At 42.9% G+C, this 22,907-nt stretch overlaps 1 protein-coding gene across 2 annotated transcripts in view; it reads left to right on the top strand.

Annotated features, from left to right (window-relative positions):
- Nucleotides 1-22,907, top strand: part of CA13 (carbonic anhydrase 13) — a 40,586-nt gene that overhangs the window by 5,744 nt on the left and 11,935 nt on the right. Inside the window, exons 2-6 of one of the 2 annotated variants that reach the window (XM_061123835.1) lie at nucleotides 2,148-2,345; nucleotides 12,527-12,645; nucleotides 19,139-19,234; nucleotides 20,516-20,578; nucleotides 21,109-21,264. In XM_061123835.1, coding sequence (XP_060979818.1) covers nucleotides 2,148-2,345; nucleotides 12,527-12,645; nucleotides 19,139-19,234; nucleotides 20,516-20,578; nucleotides 21,109-21,264 — 632 coding nt within the window. The remainder of the gene's footprint in view (nucleotides 1-2,147; nucleotides 2,346-12,526; nucleotides 12,646-19,138; nucleotides 19,235-20,515; nucleotides 20,579-21,108; nucleotides 21,265-22,907) is intronic. The other variant, XM_061123836.1, reaches the window with a different exon arrangement.

Raw genomic sequence — 22,907 nt, 5'->3', positions numbered from 1 at the left:
TTTTAGTCCAGCTCTCACATCCATACATAAATACTGGAAAAACCATAGCCTTGACCAGATGGACCTTTGTTGGCAAAGTAATGTCTCTGTTTTTTAATACGCTGTCTAGGTTGGTCATAACTTTCCTTCCAAGGAGTAAGCGTCTTTTAATTTCATGGCTGCAATCACCATCAGCAGTGATTTTGGAGCCCCCCAAATAAAGTCAACGACTGTTTCCACTGTTTCCCCATCTATTTGCCATGAAGTGATGGGACCGGATGCCATGATCTTAGTTTTCTGAATGTTGAGCTTTAAGCCAACTTTTTCACTCTCCTCTTTCACTTTCATCAAGAGACTCTTTAGTTCCTCTTCACTTTCTGCCATAAGGGTGGTGTCATCTGCATATCTGAGGTTATTGATATTTCTCCCAGCAATCTTGATTCCAGTTTGTGCTTCTTGCAGCCCAGCGTTTCTCATGATGTACTCTGCATATAAGTTAAATAAGCAGGGTGACAATATACAGCCTTGATGTACTCCTTTTCCTATTTGGAACCAGTCTGTTGTTTCATGTCCAGTTCTAACTGTTGCTTCCTGACCTGCATACAGATTTCTTAAGAGGCAGGTCAGGTGGTCTGGTATTCTCATCTCTTTCAGAATTTTCCACCAGTTTTTTTCCACCAGAAAATTCCACCAGAGTTTTTCAGCCAGTTTATTGGTTCACCTCAATTTACCAAACATGCTTAACTTGGGAACTTCATGGCAAATAGATGGGGAAACAGTGGAAACTGTTGCTGACTTTATTTTGGGGGGCTCCAAAATCACTGCTGATGGTAATTGCAGCAATGAAATTAAAAGACGCTTACTCCTTGGAAGGAAAGTTATGACCAACCTAGACAGCGTATTAAAAAGCAGAGACATTACTTTGCCAACAAAGGTCTGTCTGGTCAAGGCTATGGTTTTTCCAGTAGTCATGTATGGATGTTAGAGTTGGACTATCAAGAGAGGTGAGTGCCGAAGAATTGATGCTTTTGAACTGTGGTGTTGAGGAAGACTCTTGACAGTCCCTTGGACTGCAAGGAGATCCAACCAGTCCATCCTAAAGGAGATCAGTCCTGGGTGTTCATTGGAGGGACTGATCCTGAAGCTGAAGCTCCAATGCTTTGGCCACCTGATGCAGAGAGCTGACTCATTGGAAAAGACCCTGATGCTGGGAAAGATTGAGAGCAGGAGGAGAAGGGGATGACAGAGGATGAGATGGTTGGATGGCATCACCAACTCAATGGACATGGGTTTGGGTGGACTCCGGGAGTTGGTGATGGACAGGGAGGCCTGATGTGCTGTGGTTCATGGGGTCACAAAGAGTCGGATTCGACTGAGCGACTGAACTGATCTGAACTGAATGCAATTTTCAGTATAAATGCAGGACTGGGATGACAGTTGTTCCTTGCGTGGGAATTCAAATGTAGTATTGACAAAACAACCCTGGAAGGACCTTCTGGAATATAGAAAGAGAAATAAATTGTTTCTTGACTCTATTGCTGAAAACCAGCCATATTACATTTCCTGACATGGTGTAGTCATTTTATAAGGATTATGCTATGTGAAAAATGTATTTATTTCCTTAGTTTGTCTGTTGCACATTTACAGGAAATTAAATTGAGGCCTGGGTGATACCCAGGGATACAGTGAATTATAGAAAATCGGGAAGAATACTAGAAAGAACGACACCCTTTCTTCACTAGACAGCCTTCTCAGCCGCATTAGATCTTTCAGCTCAGAAGCCTGACCTGTGGCACGGTCACAGCTCATTCTCGGAGCTGAGACTGAGTCTCCTTGTGTTCAGTGATGAACTGTACTGTTGTTTTTAGTTTGGTAGAAGGCATTTGCAAAGTACTTTATGAAACTTACATACTCTTTTGTCAACAAGGGTGAGTTTAACTCTGAAGATGAGTTAAGGCAAACCAAGAGGTTTGCATACTTATAATAAAGGCACTTGGACTTGTAAAACAAAGCAGAACAATTAGATGTTAAAGTCCTGAAGGTAAAGATCGTTTTTTCCTACTCTTTGTGTTTTTGTCAAAGTCAAGTACAGCATGTGGTACTCAACAAGCCTTTGACTGAACGAAATAACTTATTGTTTCCTTTTCGTTTGGTCCTATATATTGAAGGTCCTGTTCATTGGAATGAATTTTTCCCTATTGCTGATGGGGATCAACAATCTCCGATTGAGATTAAAACCAAAGAAGTGAGATATGATTCTTCCCTCCGACCTCTTGGTATCAAGTACGACGCCAGCTCAGCTAAAATCATCAGTAACAGTGGCCACTCCTTCAATGTTGACTTTGATGACACGGACGACAAATCAGGTTGGCTCTACCTTTTTTTTTTTTTTTTGGTTGGGGGTGAGGAACTTGGATGATTGCATGGCGCATTCTTCTTCTTTTTTAAAAAAATGTATTTATTTTTAATTGAAGGATAATTGCTTTACAGGGTTGTGTTGTCTTCTGCCAAACATCAGCATGAATCATGAATCATGAATGTGGATGGCACATTCTTATCTTTCACATTTGAAACACTTGTGTGATCCTTGTTAGTATTCTGCTAGAACTTGTAATAAAGTTATGTTTGATTAGTTCATGGGATAAGGTCTTTCACACTGTGAATAAATAATGGACCAACCAGGAAAAACAAAAACAAAAACTAGTTTATTTGTTAACTGAATGAAGTAGAAAAGAGCATTTCCTGAAAATGAACATTTAATCCTCCTTCAAGTATACTTCTTGCCCAAAGAATAGATGATACCAAGTTTAAAAGTAGATGAAAGAGAAAATTAAAGAGAATCATATTTTGGAATACTTATAAAGGTTTCTGACAAATTATTTTCATCTTTAGTCTAATATTAGGATGATGCTGTATTTATTAAAGAGAAATACAGTTAAATTATAAAAATCCTTAGTTAGAAGTCTTCATACATTCGTTTTTTTTTGGCCTTGACACTTGACTTAAGGAATCTCAGTTCCCCAACCAGGGATCACACCCAGGCCCCCTGAAGTGGCAGCAAGGAGTCCTAACCACTGGACTACTGGGGAATCCCCCATTTATTCATTAAGCTTAGATTTAGATAAGTAATATCTTGTGTTTATATAATTATGTCATTAGCAAGAATGATAAGCCCATTCCATTTCTTCCTCATCTTTCTTCATGAAAGTGATTCAATTTCATCAGAACATCTTAGAAAATGCATAAGAGTGGGGGAGAAACAACCTCACTTTTTACATGTATTAAATTGTCTTTCAAGCCCTCAACTTTATGAACCTGTATTAATAGACATGAGTGATGTGATAGGTACATTATAATAGTCCAAGGTTTCTAAGTACAAAGTTTATACCCCCTATAGTAGTTTGATACTGTGTATGATATTTCAAACAAAAAACAAGCTATCCATTCCGACTTTTACAGTAAGAACTGATTAGCTTGTACTTCATCATAAAAAACCTTAGTTACCAAAAATTCTTCCTCTCATTTGTGCAATGATAATCTGGGTCTTCTCACTCCCTCTCTTTCCCTCTCTCTTTCTCTTATTTTCCCTCAACCTTGGGTTAATCAGTGGAATCCGTTTGTCTGTTTCCACCTTTGACACTGGGTCTGTGATGGGTAGTGTGTGCCTTGGCCCATAAGCGAGGACCTCACTCCTATCTAGATCACAATGAAATTACCAGGGTTAATTGAAAATCACCATAAGGTCCTTTGTATTCCTCTGATCCAGAAGCTGCATAAATATAGGTCACGATTCTCATTCTTTTGTTCTCACGATAAATGAAGAGGATGTTTCATGGTGATTTGAGGGGTTAAATTATTTAAAAGGTGGAGACCACCATAGCTCATACAAGTGATAAAAAAACACAGATACTTTTGTAGCAGGTCACTTTAATTTGAATAAAGCAGTTTGCTCTTTGTAAAGAAGCAGTTCTTCCCCAAGCTAACTCTGAATCCCACCAGTCACAGAACCACAGGCAGGAAGCTTTCTGCACGGTCCTGGCGGCGCTTCTTTGATGGGCTGCTGCACAACCAGTGATTAACCTGTGGGAGCTGCCTTTCCGAATTTTAATGGTCCTGTAAAAGGGGGACAGGTGGATATGAAATTCACCCAGGAAGAAATTTCACAGGAAGAACTCCTATCGGCCATAGTAAGGGAAATGGTGATCTGATGAGGAAAGACAAGAGTGTTCTCACCCGAGCTTCTGGGTTTTCTGAAACCAGACAGGATCCCGTCTCTGGGAATCTCACCTGACCGGCTCTTCCAGGCGGTCTGTAGCATCCCAGACCGCCCTCCTCCAGAACTTCCCACCCTGCAGCCTGACTGCCAGTGGTTTCTTTCCACTCAGCTAACACGACAACAGCGGCGTCTTGCTCGTCTACCTAGCATGGCGCCTAGCACACAGAAAGTCATCAATACATGTGTGTTTCAGTTAGTTAAAAGCATATTTCTTCAGGATGATTTTTTTGGAGGGTATGGCAAATACCATGATATGGCATTGTGGTTTATGTAGGCAAAGGTGCTGCGCTTGCCTGCTCAGTCATGTCCGACTCTTTGTGACCCCGTGGACTGTGGCCGCCAACCCCACTGTTCATGGGGATTCTCCAGGCAAGAAAACGAGTGGATTGCCATTTCCTTCTCCAGGGGATCTTCCCAACCCAGGGATTGAACCCAGGTCTTCCTCACTGCAGGCGGATTCTTTACTGTCTGAGCCGCCAGAGAAGCCATTTGTAGGCAAAGTCTCAATAAAACTATAAACCACCAGCAATCAATTAATATTTACCATTTGATATATAAATAGCTTAAACATTGGTGGATTATTCATTGTTCAAACACTGAATTTTTTATAGGCTGTGGTACTAATTTTTAAATTTTAAAAAGTGAAATAGCTCCTGGAATATAGTAAATAAAATAACAGCCCTGTCATGGTGAAGGGGCTCACATAACTCGACGAAGCTATGAGCTGTGTTGGACGGGTCACAGTGAAGAGTTCTGCCAAGCGTGGGCCACTGGAGGAGGGAAGGGCAAACCACTCCAGTTTTCTTGACACGAGAATCTCATGAAACACTGTGAAAAGGCGAGATATGACACTGGATGACGAGCCCCTCCAAGGCAGAAGGTGTCCAATATGCTACTGGGAAGAGTGGAGGGCACTTACTAACAGCTCCAGAAAGAATGAGGCGGCTGGGCCAAGGGGAAATGACGCTCAGTCATGGATGTGTCTGGGGGTGAAAGTAAAGTCTGATGCTGTAAAGAACGGTACTGCATTGGAACCTGCAATGTTTGATCCATGACTAAAGTAGACTGGAAGTGGTCAGGTAGGAGATGGCAAGAGTGAACATCGACATGTTAGGAATCAGTGAACTAAAATGAACAGGAAACGGAAAATTTAATTCAGATGACCATTATATCTACTACTGTGGGCAAGAATCCCTTAGAAGAAATGGAGTAGCCATTGTAGTCAACAGACGAATCTGAAAAGCAGTACTTGGGTGCAGTCTCAAAAACAACAGAATGATCTCGGTTAACTTCCAAGGCAAACCATTCAGAATCACAGTATCCAAGTCTATGCCCCAGCCACTGATGCTGAAGAAACTGAAGTTGACCAGTTTTATGAAGACTTATGAGACTTTCTAGATCTAACACCAAAAAAGATGTCCTTTTCATCATAGGGGATTGGAATGCAAAAGTGGAAAGTCAAGAGATACCCAGCATAACAGGCAAGTTTGGCCTAGAAGCAGGGCAAAGACTAACAGAGTTTTGTCAAGAGAACATGCTGGTCATAGCAAATACCCTTTTCCAACAACACAAATGCCCTTTTCCAATTCTACACATCACCAGATGGTCAATACTGAAATCAGATTGATTATGTTCTTTGCAGCCGAAGATGGAGAAGCTCTATGAGCTGACTGTGGCTCAGGTCATGAGCTCCTTATTGCCAAATACAGACTTAAGTTGAAGAAAGACCTAGGGAAAATGACTAGGTCAGTCAGGTATGACCGAAATCAAATCCTTTATGATTATATAACGGAGGTGATGGATCAATTCAAGGGATTAGGTCTGGCAGACAGACTGCCTGAAGAACTATGGACAGAGGTTTGTAACATTGTACAGGAGGCAGTGACCAAAACCATCCCAAAGGAAGAGAAATACAAGAAGGTAAAGAGGTTGTCCGAGAAGGCTTTACAAATAGCTGAGGAAAGAAGAGAAACAAAATGCAAGGGAGAAAGGAAAAGACCTACCCAACTGAATGCAGAGTTCCAGAGAATAAGAAAGAGAAGTAAGAAGGCCATCTTAAATGAACAATGCAAAGAAATGGGGGAAAACAACAGCATGGGAAAGATTAGTGATCTCTTAAAAAAATTGGAACTATCAAGGGAACATTTTATGCAAAGATGGGCACGATAAAGAATAGAAATGGTAAGGACCTAATAAAAGCAGAAGCTATTAAGAAGAGGTGGCAAGAATACACAGAAAAACTATGCAAAAAAGGTCTTAATGACCTGGATAACCATGATGGTGTGTTCATTCACCTAGAGCAGGACATCCTGAAGTGTGAAATCAAGTGGGCCTTAGGAAGCATCACTGTGAACAAAGCTAGTGGAGGTGATGAAATTCCAGCTGAGCTATATATCAGATCCCAAGAAGATGCTGTTAAAGTGCTGCGCTCAATATGTCAGCAAATTTGGAAAACTCACTGTGGCCACAGGACTGGCAAAGTCAGTTTTCGTTCCAATCCCAAAGAGAGGCAATGCCAAAGAATGTTCAAACTACCACACAGTTGCACTCACTCCACATGATAGCAAGGTTATGCTCGAAATCTTTCAAGTCAGGCTTCATCAGTGTGTGAATCAAGAACTTCCAGATGTACAAGCTGGATTTAGAAAAGGCAGAGGAACCAGAGAACAAATTGTCAACATTCGTTGGACCATCGAGAAAGCAAGGGATTTCCAGAAAAACAGCTACTTCTGCTTCATTAACTATGCTAAAGACTTTGTGTGGATCACAACAAACTGTGGAAAATTCTTAAAGAGATGGGAATTCCAGACCTTCTTACCTGTCTCCTAAGAAACCAGTATGCGGGTCAAGAAGTAGCAGTTAGAACCAGACATGGGACAATGGACTGGTTCCAAAATGGGAAAGGAGTATGTCAAGGCTGTATGCTGTTGCTCTGCTTATTTAACTTATATGCAAAGTGCCGCGGTGTTGTGCTAAGTCGCTTCAGTTATGTCCAGCTCTTTGCTACACTATGGACTGTAGCCTGTGAAGCTCCCCCGTCCATGGGATCCTCCAGGCAAGAATACTGGAGTGGGTTGCCATGCCCTCCTCCTGGGGATCTTCTGGAACCAGGGGTTGAACCTACATCTCCTGCATTAGCAGGCGGGTTCTTTACCACTAGCACCACCTGGGAAGCCCTATATGTAAAGTACATCATGCAAAATGCTGGGCTGGATGAATCACAAGCTGGTGTTATGATTGACAATTGATGGGAGAAATATCAACAACCTCAGATATGCAGATGGTACCACTCTATTAGCAGAAAGGGAAGAGGAACTAAAGAGCCTCTTGATGAGGGTGGAGGAGAATGAAAAAGGAGGCTTGAAACTCAAAAAAAAAAACAAAACAAAACTAAGATCATGGCATCCAGGCCCATCAGTTCATGGAAAATAGAAGGGGAAAAAGTGGAAGCAGTGACAGATTTTGTTTTCTTGGGCTCCAAAATCACCACAGTCAGTGACTGCGACCATGAAATTAAGAGACAGTTAGTTTTCCCTGGAAGGAAAGCTATGACAAACCTAGACAGTGTATTAAAAAGCAGAGACATCACTTAGCTGACCAAAGTCTGTTCTAGTCAAAGCTATGGTTTTTCCAGTGGTCGTGTATGGATGTGAGAGTTGGACTGTAAAGAAAGCTGAACACTGAAGAATTGATGCTTTTGAACTGTGGTGTTGAAGACTCTTGAGAGTCCCTTGGACTGCGAGGAGATCCAACCAGTCCATCCTAAAGGAGATCAGTCCTGGGTGTTCATTGGAAGGACAGATGTTGAAGCTGAAGCTCCAGTACTTTGGCCACCTGATGTGAAGAGCTGACTCACTGGAAAAGACCCTGATGGTGGGAAAGACTGACTGCGGGAGGAGAGGGGACGACAGAGGATGAGATGGTTGGATGGCATCACCGACTCAATGGACATGAGTTTGGGTAAGCTCCGGGAGTTGGTGATGGACAGGGAGGCCTGGCGTGCTGCAGTCCATGGGGTCACAAAGAGTCGGACACGACTGAGCGACTGAGCAACAAAGGAATACGAGTCACTTGATGGATTCAGTGGTTGTACTTTAATTTTTCAACTCTAAAAATTGTCCGTTTCTCAGTTAGAATCCTGTTATCTAGCTTTAGGTAACTGCCTGAAGTTAACCAAGCCTACAGGATCTCAAATTACACATTAAAGAAGAAGCAGGAGCAGGTACAGGGCCATGTGAGCATACCTTAGCCATGCTCACCCACCCCTTTCCAGCCAAGATACTGAGATGGCCCTGCTCACCTGTCCTTACCCTGGACACAGTTGCTGGCCCATTGGGAGCTCTTAAGGGTTGCTGAACGAATGAGTGAGCAGAGAGGAAGCTGACGGGCATGTGGTCAGAGCGGAGGAAGCCAGGCTTGTGAAGACTTGCTGGATCCAGAAAGAATTCAAGCCCCAGCAGCTAGGACCATCCCTGCCTCCTCTCTCTCTCTCTCTCTCTTGCTATAATCCGGGCGGATTTGTGCTTTTCCTCTTTTCCTAGATTCCAACCAAAACATAGATGTGCTCTTCATTTACTTTTACTTCAGAGAGCTGTTCACCCCACCATGATCAGGCCACGGCGTTCATTAGATTCACCGAGTCCTAAGACTATGCCCTTTAGCGGTGCCCGGGGTTGCTTCAGTAGCACCCTTACAAACCGAGGGTTGTGAAGGAGTGCTTCTCTTTCTTGCTTTATAACGTTCATTGATCCGGACACCGTCATCCTCACTGGTTATCCAGGAGAATAAGGTCAGTGCTGCCTCCAGGGGGTTTGTATCCTAGCGAGATAGACGGTAAATGTGTGAACAGACAAGTGTTTCGATTTTTTAATTAATTCTTTTCTAATTTTGTTTTGCCAGTCTTGCTTATCATTTTAGGCAACTGACTACAGTGTACTAACAATTAAAAAAATTTAAGTTCAACAGAGTAACACATATGTTTCCAGTTGGTCTTTGCAGCATACAGCAAATGACAGACATCCATTTACTAAGCTATTAAAATCTCCCAAACTTTAAAGTTAACCCTGCTTTCTTAATTGGTATAGACCTCTTATATGAGTTTTACTTGAAATAGTTTTTTAAAATCTTATTGGAGGCATATATACATATATGACGCTTCTCTGGTACCTCAGATGGTAAAGATCTGTATTATGGGAGACCTGGGTTTGATACCTGGGTCAGGAAGATCCCCTGGAGATCATATATATATATATGATTTTGGTGAAATAATTGCTAATTCTCAAGCTTAGGATGGAAACAATATAGATTTCTTCATCTAGGTTGAAAAGTAAGATGAGTAATTTGACTTTTGCAAACACTGAATCATCCTCATTAAAAATAATTTTTGTCACTATTATTCATTTTATGCCATTAGTTAGCTGTTTTGTTATAGACTATCTCAACACTTGTGATGAACCGTGGTGCTTGGACTCACTTTTTCCCACTCTGTGTTTCTTTGGTAGAGCACTGCTCCTAGAGAACGGTCTTCGTGATTAGACATTTGCTCATCATAGTCCCAGGTTGGACATTTTAATCGAAACAAAGTCCAGATACGTAAAGAGTAAGGCAGTCTCCATTGCTTAACTCAGCAGAGTTGTGCTAATCTGGCTTTTAAACCCTGGATTCAGAGCAAGCGTTCAAGAGATCACCCAGTGTTCCTGGACATTCCCTAATAATGTGTGTGTGTGACTTTGTATATAACTGTCTTTCTCCTGAGCCAGCGTGTTTGCATCTTCTTCCAAAGTTAATTCTGTGTTGATCCCCCAGGCTCTCTAATCTGCTTTTTGCATGTGAAGGAATGACTTCATGGCTCAGCCCAGGTCTTCTTATGCAACAGCAAGGGAAAAAGAGACAATAGGAGTATTGATTTCTGTTTGTTTGAAATGCCGCAACATCCATGCTGTATGGAGTCACTTAGGGAAATGTGCCTTTTAAATTAATTTATCTGTGCATCACCCTTGAAACTGTTTGTCTAAATACAAATAAACTATTTTATTCATTCCTTCATCAAATATTTACTGAACATCTCCTCTGTGATGGTTGCCCCTCTAGGTGAGGGCGCTGCAGGGACCCAAGCAGACAGTCTCTGTCCTCCCGTCCAGTGGGAGGGGAAACTACAATTTTCCCTTTGTGTCAGAGGAACAGAAGAGTGAGCTCTAGAGTTTGGTAGAAGTGGTTCTCTTCCCTTCTGCTCTTCAGAGGGCTTGGAACTCAACGGTCTTTTCGTATCTTAAAGAAATCTGGACATACATGAATCTAAAGGAAGTCCCCACCATTCAACCTTACAAAAGACTTTATTCCATATGCTCCCAATTTGTTTTTCCTTAGGCAGTTTTGGGAATCGTAGAAGTTAACTTCTATGATCCATTCCAGTCTCCTAATTAAAAATAGGCATACAATTACAAATACAGACAAGAGCTGAAGCCCATAGACACTTTAGACACTTAAGTGAGTTTTGAAACGTGGCACAGTTTAGTTGCTGAGCTGAGACTATTCCTTGATCTTAATCACTGGTGTTCAACTTCAGCGGAGTCAAACCAAGCAGGGGAGAAATGAGTTCAGTTGTACTGGTCAAAACAGATGGAGTCTGGATCATTCTTTCACCTACAGAATAGCTCAGAGAGGAGTATGCCTTAGGCAAATGTGTTACCTTGTCTTTTTTTTTTAAGTTGCTATTTATTTACTTATTTTAATTGGAGGATAATCACAGTATTGTGATGGTTTTTTGCCATACATCAGAATGAATTGGCCATTGGTATACACGTGTCTCTTCCCTCCCGGTTGTCCCAGAGCACCAGCTTTGGGAGCCCTGCTTCAAGCACTGAACTCACGCTGGTTATCTATTTTACATATGGTAACGTACGTGTCAATGCTCTTCTCTCAGATCATCCCACCCTCTCCTCCCACCGAGTCCAAAAGTCTGTTCTTTACATCTGTGTCTTTTTTTGCTGCCCTGCACACAGAGTCGTCGATACCATCTTTCTAGATTCCATATATATGTGCTAATATACAGTATTTGTCTTTCTCTTTCTGACTTACTTCACTCTGTATAATAGTTTTGTCTTTTATTTCTTGTTGTTTGTAGACTTCATGATGCCGCTTAACATCTTTGGCTGCTTATATAAGGTGGATCATTCTTGATGAATTTTGAGATATATATGTATATATGTTTCTTCTGAAGAGGAGGGTCATTTAAATTAAGCTACTGTTTAGGGCTCTACCTCACCGATCCACACTCAAGCCTACTGGTGTTGATGAGAGATTAGTCATGCTTTTGATGTAATCAGCCTGCCCTGCTTTCTTATCCTCACATATCCTTTGAAGATTTGCCCAATAAAGATTAATTGGGAGGAGACAGTTTAGGACTGTTTTCTACTAAGAAGCTTATACTTCAGATATGATTCTGTTGGCACGGTTTTAGAGATCATATGTGTTGAGGCAAAGGCCTAAAATATACTCTGCCAAAGTGACAAAGATGTGATGGATTAATTTAAAAGAGTTCATTTTGTTTTGTATTTCATGTTTCCCCAAGAGGATGGAATTCAAGTGTAAAAGATGTGCTTACTTTGCCAGTTTCTGTCGTGATCGTAACCGCAGTGAAAAAGCAGTCATAGCTACCGTGTCCAGCGTGCTGCCTCTCTGCCAGGCAGTGATGAGTGCTTTGCCTCCACTTTTCCTTCTGTTTTCACAGCAGTGTTAGGAGGAGGTATATTCTCTTGAAGTTATAGACACGAAAGCTGAGGTTTCAAAACTAGAGGGTGTGTGCAAGATGACCCAGTAAATGGAGTGTGAGCCCAGGTCTTCTAACACTGAGGCCTGTTCTTGGACTGGAATGCTGGGCTGGTCCACCACGTTTGCAGTTCACATTCTTTTTTAGAGAGGCTGACCTCCTCCATTTCACAGAGCAACTCTTTACCTCTATGAACTCCCATTTTTTCTACTTTCTAACCAGCATGTCTGTTTCCCAGATATTCTGTTTCCCAGACATCTGATTTCTCAGATATTCCGTAAAAATCTATCATGGTTTCTCTAACCTTTTAAAACACTTGGTTTTACTCCTTGCATACCTAAAAGTTGTATTCTTGTCAGCAAACTGAATGACACATTTATTTAAAAAATCCCTTGGAGGACATGGAAGTGTTGAATGATCCAGGGCAGTGTTGTGGCTTGTGGACAGGGTATTTACATATTTTTTTTTTTCCTGCTAACAATTTAAACTGTATTGATGTGTAGTTCTGCGTGGGGGCCCCCTCACTGGAAGCTACAGGTTACGGCAGTTTCACCTTCACTGGGGGTCCGCTGATGATCACGGCTCCGAACACGTGGTGGACGGCGTGAGGTACGCTGCAGAGGTGAGTCAGCAGCCGTGTATTTGTGGCTCAGAGTTTTTCTCTTTTTAATTTGATTTTTATTTCATATTGGAATGTAGTTAATTTACAATGTCATGTTACTTTCAGGTATACAACAAAGTGATTCAGTTACGCATGTGCATTTATCTGTTCTTTTTCAGACTCTTTGCCCATGTAGGTTATCGCACAGTATTGAGTAGAGTTCCTTGTGCTATACAGTAGGTCCTTATCGTTTTTTAAACATTTTATTGGAGTACGGGAGTACAGTTGTTTTAGGATGCTGTTAGTTTCAAGTGGTCCAGTTATACATATTCATGCAGCTTGACTATATGATGGGATTTAAGGGACACATGAGACAACTCTCTTTACACCGGATTGGTTTATCTCAGTGGCTGAAATTGCTTTATTCTGTCAGTATGAGAGTTTATCAACATGAGAGCCACAAATTCGCCCCTTCTGAGCCTTAAAGCTTAGGGTTATTGTACCCATTTTAGAAATGAATGAACTGCAGACAGATTAAGTGGAAGGAAGGGAAAGAAACATTTGTTTCAGGCCCAGTTGTGTACACACATGTAAAGTCCGTATGGTAGAGTTAATTGTAAATGGAAAAATTCCTTTAGGGACAAAAAGTAAAGTCACAAACTCTCCTGAACTCTACCTTACCTCTACCACCCCAAGTGTTAAAATGGAGTCTCTGTTAGTTCTTCAGGTCATTGGTAAAGTAGAACAGGATGAAGTGTTCTTTGACTTGTTTGTTTCCCATTGGGGAGTTACTTCTTTTCCTTGTACCCGATAGTCGTTAATTATATTCTGCTTTTTCTAATCCTCTGGTTAAAGGAAAAAGCATACTATTCTTCAAGTTTTAATACAGTTAAATATTGCTTACACCTGGTTTTACCATGAGATGAAAGTGAATCATTGTATGATTCACTTAAGTGAAAATATATAATGTGTCTTGTGAGTCGTCTCAGCAAGACAGAGCAATGTTACCAAGCAGGTTCAATTTTTCTTCATTTTTCTCTTAATTACTGAGCTGTGGAGTTGAGGTATGCTTTCATAGCCCTGCTGATCAGAGATTCAGATTCAGACTTCTTTCCAGTTTTACTTTTCCATTAGCATGTACCTCTGCTCTCTGAGACCATCAATCAAAACGTCCTTTTTGCTGACTAAAGCACTTTTGCCTGAGGCCAAGTGCTTAGGGTATGTAACCTGCCCTGTCCCTGGGCTGGAGGAATAAGATCTACGTCTAAAGTGGACAAAAAAATGCCAGGAATGTAGAAAGTGGGACTCCTGAATCTGTATGACGTCTCAGTTTATATCACCTACTGAATAGTTTTCGTGTCTGCTTCCTAAAGTTTTGTGTTCTAAATCTGACATTTTGGCTAAATCTTTTGAGACTGAGAGCTGGCTTTGGGTCACTGTCTTGTAATTTTCCTAAGTCACTTAGGCAAGTCGGTCACGTTGCTTTATGGTTGCACTTTGTAGCTTCCTACACTTGAAAGCACATCTGAGAGAGGCAGGCTGTGAGCTGGCAAGTGGCTTCCCGAAAAGGGCCCTCAGATCCTGAAATTCGCCAGAGGCTCAGAGTCCTGGCTTGTAGAGCACGGCCATCTTTTTAGGTTTTCCTTCTTGACCTGGCTAAAGCTTTGGAATTTCATGCTGTTCTTAGTGTGTATTTCAGGCTGTTTATTTCATCTGCTCAGGCGTGCGCTCATTCATTCATTCCTTTGCGATCCTAGCGTGTCCCCAGCCGGGGCCCGCTTACCCGTGCTCATCAGGAAGGGAGTCCTGGGAACGAGGAGGGGCGGTCAGGGAGCCCGTCCTCCTGGGAGAGGTTTCTAACCCCAGGCCTGAAGGAGGAGCAGGAGTGAGCCAGGCATCGCGGAGAGGGGGCTGCAGAGAATCCTGCGTGAGCACTCAGGGCGGGGACAGGTATCACCTGTCATCACACATTTGGGGAACAGAATGGCCAGTGGGGTTGGAGCATGAAGAACACAGCGGGGGTTGTCAGGGGTGAAGTCAGGGAGGCTGGAGGGGCCTGATCACATGCAGGTGAACCGTGTAAGGATCGCAAGTTTTCAGTGAAAACGGGAAGCTGATGACTGTCTTTGAATAAAGAAGTGATCATCTTTGGGCTTTAAAAATATCATTTAAGCTACAGTTTGAAAACCGATTGGGTTGAAGCACGGGTGAGTCAGGGGAGTCAGTGAGGAGGCTTTGGGGAAGTTCCAGGGAACAGAAGACGGTGCCCTTGGAGGGTTGGCGGACGGAAGTGCTGCTTCCTTGGGGTTTGGTGATTGATCGGAGGTGAGGGGCAGGCGGGGGAGGACCCTTGTTTCTGGCGAGAGACAGGAAGGCTACTGGAGGGAGGGGCGGTGTGGGTCAGACCTTGGGTTCGGTGGTGTTCAGGGTTGACGGTAAACAAATAGATAAATCTCATGCGGTAAAGTCTTTAACAGGAACATCACCATATGATCTGTTGGAGTGACTGGGTGCTTACGGGGGTGGCCTCTTTGGGATGATATGTGATCATCTTTGACACTGAATGGCCGGAAGAAGCCACCTGGAGGAGATCCAGGGAGATCTTTCTAGTAAGTGGGAATAGCAGGTACAAAGGCTCTCAGGCAAACGATGAGGCTGGCATGTTCAAGAAGAGAGACCTTGGCTTCCAGGATTGGAGTGGATGAGGGAAGTTGTAAGTCGTGTCCCGGAGAGGCTCCAGGGACCCCGCTGCATCGGGCTCTGGGGGCTTGGCGGGCAGCTTGCAGCTTATCGCTGTGTGACAGGACCAATCAGTGGAGGGTTTCGAGTAGGGCAATGGCATATTCTGGTTTATATTTTATAAAATATAACTAGCTGCTCTGTGGCAAAGAGGTTGGGCAAGCATGGAGGAAGCAGGGAGACAGACTAGAAGGCTGTGAATGTGTTCACATGCGCGATGATGGTGACTTGGCCATGGGGCAGTGGAGGTGAAGAGGGTTAACAGGTGAGGGAGATGTTTGGGAGGTAAAATCCGTGCGACCTGTCCAGGAGAAGGGCGTCTAGACTGAAGGAAAGAAAAAGAAAACTCAAGCCAAAAGACTGTGGCTTGAGCAGCCGTGAGGATGGTTGTGCTTCTTGCTGAGACGGGGAAGTTCAGGCAGGAGCAGGCTGCAGACAGGAATTAACTGCTGGGATGTGTTCATCTGGAGACGCCTCGGGCTTGGCTTCCCAGGTGGCTAGTGGTAAAGAATCCGCCTGCCAGTGCAGGAGACGCAAGAGACTGGGGTTTGATCCCTGGGCGGGGAAGTTCTCTTGGAGAAGGAAACAGCAACCCACTCCAGTATTCTTGCCTGGAGAATCCCGTGGACAGAGGAGCCTGGCGGGCCACAGTTCATGGGGTCGCAAAGAGTCGGACGTGATTCAGCAGCTAAACAGCGACAACAGAGATATTCTAGGCTCAGTTCAAGCAGGGTACTGGGTCTGACCCTGAGTCTAAAGAAGAGGTCGGAGCTGCCAACGGAGGCATTTGGGAGTCATTTGCATTTGGTTTCAGTTCACAAATATCCCTTTGTGCTTGGCTGTAGAAGTGACTCCAAAGAGTTTTCTTAGTTTTTCCAGCTACTTTTGTACCTAACTTCAGGATTATCATCAAGTTGGATCCTCTTAAAAAATAAAAATATGAAGAAAAAAATGAAAGGGAAAACCAGTTAAAGCTGTGAGTGAAAGTCGCTCAGTCGGGTCCGACTCTTTGCGACCCCACGGACTATATAGCACCTGGAATTCTCCAGGCCAGAATACTGGAGTGGGTAGCCTTTCCCTTCTCCAGGGGATCTTCCCAACCCAGGGATCAAACCCAGGTGAATTCTTTGCCAGTTGAGTCACAAGGGAAGCCCTTTGAGGCTGTAACCTATATAAAAAGTTTAATTTGGAGCCTAATCTAATGATTTGTGACATTACAGAGATTAAAATAATCTAAATCATGGAAGACTTTATCTCGAGTTGCATATCTATTAATTAAAAAAAAGTAGGCTAATAGTCCATTGCATATTTAGAACTTTATCTGATTATAATTTATACCAAATATATGATAAGCATATTAACTATGTAGTTGATAGTAAAATTATGATTTCAACATTAATGGGGACTTTCAGCATAATGAGCTCATTTTATGTATCAGTAGCATGCAGTTTAAAAACACTGAAGTTGAATAATGCTGTTATTTAGAAACTGCTTTTCAGTGGGGGAGAATCTTATTTCCAGTTAAACATCGGCTGGATAACTTTTTGTCATTCAGTTCAAATCATTGTGGCTGACTGTTCAGAAATGTGCGTTTGTTATTTGTTTGAGGTTTAGTTCACATATAAATGCTAATAAAAGCTGTGTCAGTTCCCCTTAGGTGACACTTCCAGTTAAGCAAGGTGTGTGGGAGAGAGAAGGACTCGTTTAAATGAACAAAAGATTTCCCATAGTATTTCAAATACTTGCTGCTTTTCAACCAGTGGAAAGATAGATGGATGGATTTCCATTTCCTTTGTGACACACTCATTTTCTAGTCCTTTGGGGCTGTGAACCTAAAGAGGGCATTTCACATCTGTCTGTCTCTCTGCTCTCATCTCTCACTAAGGGAACTGCTGTGTTGTCCTGGAGCCATTTCAAACAGCCTCCGCGTACCTGCCTGCCCCTCCCTCACGGTGGGACAGCGTTGGTCTCATGTGAGCCAGATGAATTTTGTTTCATCATCCAGTGCTTTCAGGCTTTGCGCTTCCCCCGACTACCTCAAATCAGCGTGGACCATGGCACCACAAGAATCCGCTCTTGTATTTTCTGTCTGGATATTCCACAGTCTTCCTTGATTGTTTCCGGATGGTGCACTATTTGAAAGTTGTTATAGTTCGCAGTTCAGGAGAATTCTTATTTATCTTACAATCTTCCCATATTAGTTGCCTATAGGAAGTTATAATGAAAGGAATGGGTAAAACCATTCACTTGAGGGTACTAAATTCTCTCTGTAACAGCTAGAAGGGTGATCTGTGCAGGAAACCCTTCACAGGCGTTGCCCCCCCACCCCCCACCCCCCCAGCACCAGAAGGGCTCCTTTGGAGGAGGTCGTACCTGAAGCCCGTCCTTCAGGGAGGGTCCCTGCTGAGCAAGGCTGAGCATGACCTTGGCCGAGTCGGGTGGGAGCCTCATGGCCCTCTGGCTTCTGTCTCAGTTCTTCCTTCCCTTAGCCAGGAATGAAGATCCTCCAGGAACGGCTTTCTGCCTTGCTTTACAGCCCTTCACGCTTGCTTGTGAGTCGGGGATCCTGCATTGCGTCCCAGGGTAGGACAGGGCAGCGCCCACCTCTGGAGCTTGCAGGCAGCTGCTTGTGGGCCGGAGCTGTGAAGTGGGTGAGGCCTGTCTTCTAGAGTGCCAGGCCCCCCACCTCCTTATCTCATTTTCTTCCTGAGATGCCTCTGGTTGCAACACCCTGAGACTTCTTTCTCCTGTTAAAACTTCCTCTCAGCAAAGAATTTGAACATTCTTAGAAAGGTAGAATATATGTAACAATTGCTAAAAGCAATTATTTTTAAGGTGAATTTGCGTTTTCAAGCCATAAATAGTCTTAAACTTTTAAGACTTTAAACTTTTCAAGGACAACTGGCACCGCTTAGCAGCAGGACTGTGCCTGATTACCTTCTGTGGGGGCTTGACTTCTCCACCCACCTGTGAGCGTGAGCTGGTGTGCTGGACTCGGCCGCCAGCAGGGGTCTGACGGAAGGCTCTGCAATTGCAGTTCCATCTGTGGATGTGGGTGTTTTGAACTGTGGTGTTGGAGAAGACTCTTGAGAGTCCCTTGGACTGCAAGGAGATCCAACCAGTCCATCCTCAAGGAGATCAGTCCTGGGTGTTCATTGGAAGGAAGGACTGATATTAAAGCTGAAACTCTAATACTTTGGACACCTCATGTGAAGAACTGACTCATTGGAAAAGACCCTGATGCTGGGAAAGATTGAAGGCGGGAGGAGAAGGGGGCGACAGAGGATGAGATGGTTGGATGCCATCACTGACTCAATGGACATGACTTTGAGCATGTTCTGAGAGTTGGTGATGGACAGGGAGGCCTGGCGTGCTGCAGTCCATGAGATCGCAGAGAGTCAGACACGACTGAGTGACTGAACTGAACTTGGATGTAGGGGAGCCCTGAGTCTCTTGGGAGCGATGGTTGGAGATTTTCAGGGCTGCAGAGGCTTGGCAGGGTGCTCCAGAACCTTCTATGATGTAGACCTCAGCACAGGACACCACAGACCAGATAAGCAACAGGGTCCTTCCCTTGTGTAGTTTTCAGACCAAAGTAAATAGGAGGATTCTGTCCAAGGTTCTTGTGATGAATATATTATACACATACGTGCATATGTAAGATATACATATATATATATATAAGGAAGATATATATACATGTTTTATTTGCATTTATGTTTTTAAAGCTATTTTAAAAATAATGTTTAAATTATGTCATCTTCCTCCCTTTCAGCTCCACGTTGTTCACTGGAATTCAGACAAATACCCCAGCTTTGTTGAGGCAGCTCATGAGCCAGATGGACTAGCTGTCTTGGGAATATTTTTGCAGGTGAAAATCCATTGATTTCATTTTGAATAACTAGTCAGCCATGTTGGATAAAGAGTTTCCTTGTGGAGTAGACAGTCCACCACTTTTTATTCAATAGTAGTAAACTTGTTCTAGGCTTAATGTTGTCCTTTTGAAGTGAATATTCTCATTTTATGTTAGTTTATGGTTCATCTAAGGGTGCAGAACTACCCTAGGAGGGTTGTCTTATGATTCGTCTTATTGTCCACGGATCAGTTTTATGTGAATAGCAAATGTAGCTGCAGTAACAATAATAGCAGAAGTATTACCTAAGAGCAGAAGTGTTACACTGATACCTTGAGAAGAAAATCTTTATGACAGGCTCTTCCTGATTGCTTAATATTTGGAGATATAGTTTAGGGTAAAGTTCAAGTTCCTGATTCTTGAAGCACTAGTTTGACCACTAGTTTATTATGGTTTATTATCCCAAACGCACTGACCGATTTTAAAGATTCTGTTGTGTTTTCCTTTGTCTGGTATTCATATGAGGTTAGACAAGGGTCACGTCCTAATACCCGTGCAAGGGCTGGGCGGCTCAACCCCCACTGCGCCAGTTCTTTAGGGTGAGTGCTCTCGTGATGCCAACGGCTCTGCGTGTGGTGTAACTTGCACGGGGGCTGGGGAAGCCGGGGGCAGAGCGGACACCAGCGTGCATGGCAGCAGCTCCTTCTCTTGGTCCCCAGGCCTGCGGGCGGCCGTGAGGTCCCAGTGGGGAAAGGCATTATACTTGAACCCTGAATGGCTTAAAACCTTCAGATAATTCAGGACACCCCAAACAAAGGAGAATAATAAGCACATATATATTTTCTGAAGGCTTCTCCTCATGATGACATAGTCTGTTGATTCAGAACCTCAAGTCGTTTTAAGCGGAAAGTGGGAGATGGTCTCCTCTAATGTCTGATGTCACCAAGAATCAGGGTCTGAAAGTCCCATCTAGTTAAACAGGGCAGGTGTTACAGAGGGGTTTCCTAAGCAAAGTTTCTCTCGAGAGAACCTGTACCCTAAACGTTCATAAAGCTGGAAGAATATGAAGTCATTGCTTCCAGCTTTGGAATCAAAGGTATAGTTCAGCCAAGGAGCCCTGTAATATTATCTTGTTGTTTAGACTTTTCTGGTATGATAAGGCTGGCAGGTGAAAGAGAGCCTCATTATGGAACAATCACTGCTTGTTCTGAGCTGACTTAGGGTTTAAAAAAAAAAAATAGTGACTGAAATGGAGTAAGTCAGACAATAACCATTTCTTTTGCAATTTCGTGTTTTCAGATTGGTGAACATAATCCCCAACTGCAAAAGATTACTGACATTTTGGATTCCATTAAAGAAAAGGTAAATTTAATTACTGTTTACCAGTGACTAATACGTTCCTTGATTTCTCCTGAATTCTCTTATGTTCTGTTAGTCTTTGGCGTAGCATATGCTGCTGGCTTGGAAGTGGGTTTGGAACATCCTTGACCAATAGAGCAGAAGTAACATTGCCACTTATGTCTTGAAAATTATGAAGGGGTCTTAAATTATCTAAAACAATAATGTAAATTATTAAAATTTAATTTTTATGTAAATTATCTAAAAATTCTAAAATTATCTAACTATCTTAAATTATCTAAAACAAATAATGTAGGGCTACTTACATTAAAAAGAAGTCCAGTGCTGCTTAAATAAATCTAGGTGAGGTGCTACTTTTTCTTCAATTTTTAGAGTAAGGCAGATACTTTTTTTTAAAGACCTAACAGCAGATACTAAATCATTCCATGAATTACAGAATTCCAGTGAAAGAGCATTTCAAGGATATTTATTTTTTTTAGGTCTGTGTAAAGCTATCCCATTGTCATTTATGAGAATTCTCTTTTCTTCCTCAGGGTAAACAAACTCGGTTCACGAATTTCGACCCGCTTTGTCTGCTTCCTCCGTGCCGGGATTATTGGACGTATCCTGGCTCTCTTACGGTCCCACCTCTTCTGGAGAGCGTCACTTGGATCATTTTAAAGCAGCCTATAAACATCAGCTCCCAACAGGTACATTGCTCCCTCCACGCTGACCCTGACTCTCTGGAGGAAACCGACCTGAATCTTGTGTGTGCGTGTGTCTCAAACCCTGCCCTTCGTTTCCGCTGTTATGAAGCCTGTGTTTTCACTTCATTGGTCAGATGAGCGGTTGAACCCAGTGAGGTTTCTCTTCCTTTCTTATTTGACCTTCTATGATTAGATGATTTCTTTCCCATTTCTTAGAAATGTAATGTGCAGACAGGCATGCATGGACGTGACGTGCCCCTTTAAGGGCTCTGCTCTTTCATCTCTTGTGTGGTCCGAGGTGTTAAAGGTCTGGGATACAAAAGGGAAAATCAGGAGAGAGGCTTCCCTCGAACGGCGACATTCTCCTTTTTGACCTCGGCGCCTGGACCTGCCTCTGCAGATTTCACGTTCAGAAAGGGAACAGTGAGAACAGCCGTGGGCCCAGCACTCCTGTACTTGCTAGATTGAAGAAATCCGTCTGATCTTCTGGCTTTTGTTGACAAAGCTATTGTGAAGCTGCCTGAAAAGCATTTGCTAAGAAGCATTTGCTAAGAAGCTGTGGGTGGCCGCCTGGGCTCTTCCTGGGAACACATTTCCTCTCTCCTCCTTCTGATCAGGCTCCCGTGGTCGATGGGCCCAACAGTCTGCAGGTTCAATATGTCTCTGATGCCCAGAGGCTCCAGTTAGAGCTGTGATCCCCCATGGTGGTGGACTAGTCACTAAGTCATGTCCGACTCTTTGCGACCCCATGGACTGTAGCCCGCCAGGCTCCTCTGTCCCTGGGGTTTTCAGGCAAGAATACTGGAGTGGGTTGCCGTGCCCTCCTCCAGGGGATCTTCCAGATGCAGGGGTCAAATCTGCATCTTCTAGGGAAGCCCACCATGGGACTGACCGATCTGCCGGGTGGATGCTGTTTGCCTAATGGATTTGGTTTTGGTTTTGTCATCATTTTCTTTTTCAAATTATATGCTGCGAAATCTTAGCTAGAACACAGCCTGGTAATTTTTGCAGCTATTAATGTACTTCCATCCTGGGCTGGCCCACACACCTAACTGTTTACATCTTTCCCCTAAGCAAAGACGAGAGTTGGTTCACCTTTACGAAGGTCGTATCACGTAACATTTCCCTTTGTGGTGTTGAATCATCCAGCTTCTGTTGACCTCGTGTTTAGGATGAAAGCCAGATAATAATCTGGCTCATACTTATTAAAACATTTTATAAAAACCTGGGTAGATAGCCAGAGCTTGACTGACATGGAAATTCCTGTGGATTTTTTCCATCATAAATAAGGTGAGTTGTATCATGAGAAAAATTACCTCTCATGGATTCAGCGACTTTGTTAATGCAGTTCATCTTTCTCCCCTTCATGCGCTAAATGGTTTGCTTTTGCTTTTCTTTATTAAATTTGAACAGGTTAATAATAAGAGTTAATAAGGTAGTAGTAATAAGGGAATCGTATTTTTTCTCACATTTTAAGAATTACTTTATCCATTAAAACCAGTTGGAAAATATATTTTTTTAATCCACCTGTGATTTGCAAAAGAATATGTCAAAATATTATTTAGGCACATACAATACATACATTTAACCTAATCAAAAATAACACCCTGAAAGTGTAGGAATGACTGCCTAGATGTGAATTCACT

Source organism: Dama dama, chromosome 21 (assembly GCF_033118175.1).
Source record: "Dama dama isolate Ldn47 chromosome 21, ASM3311817v1, whole genome shotgun sequence".
NCBI lineage: Eukaryota > Metazoa > Chordata > Mammalia > Artiodactyla > Cervidae > Dama > Dama dama.
Note: the sequence above shows the minus strand (reverse complement) of the source record. Positions and strands in the feature narration are given on the sequence as shown.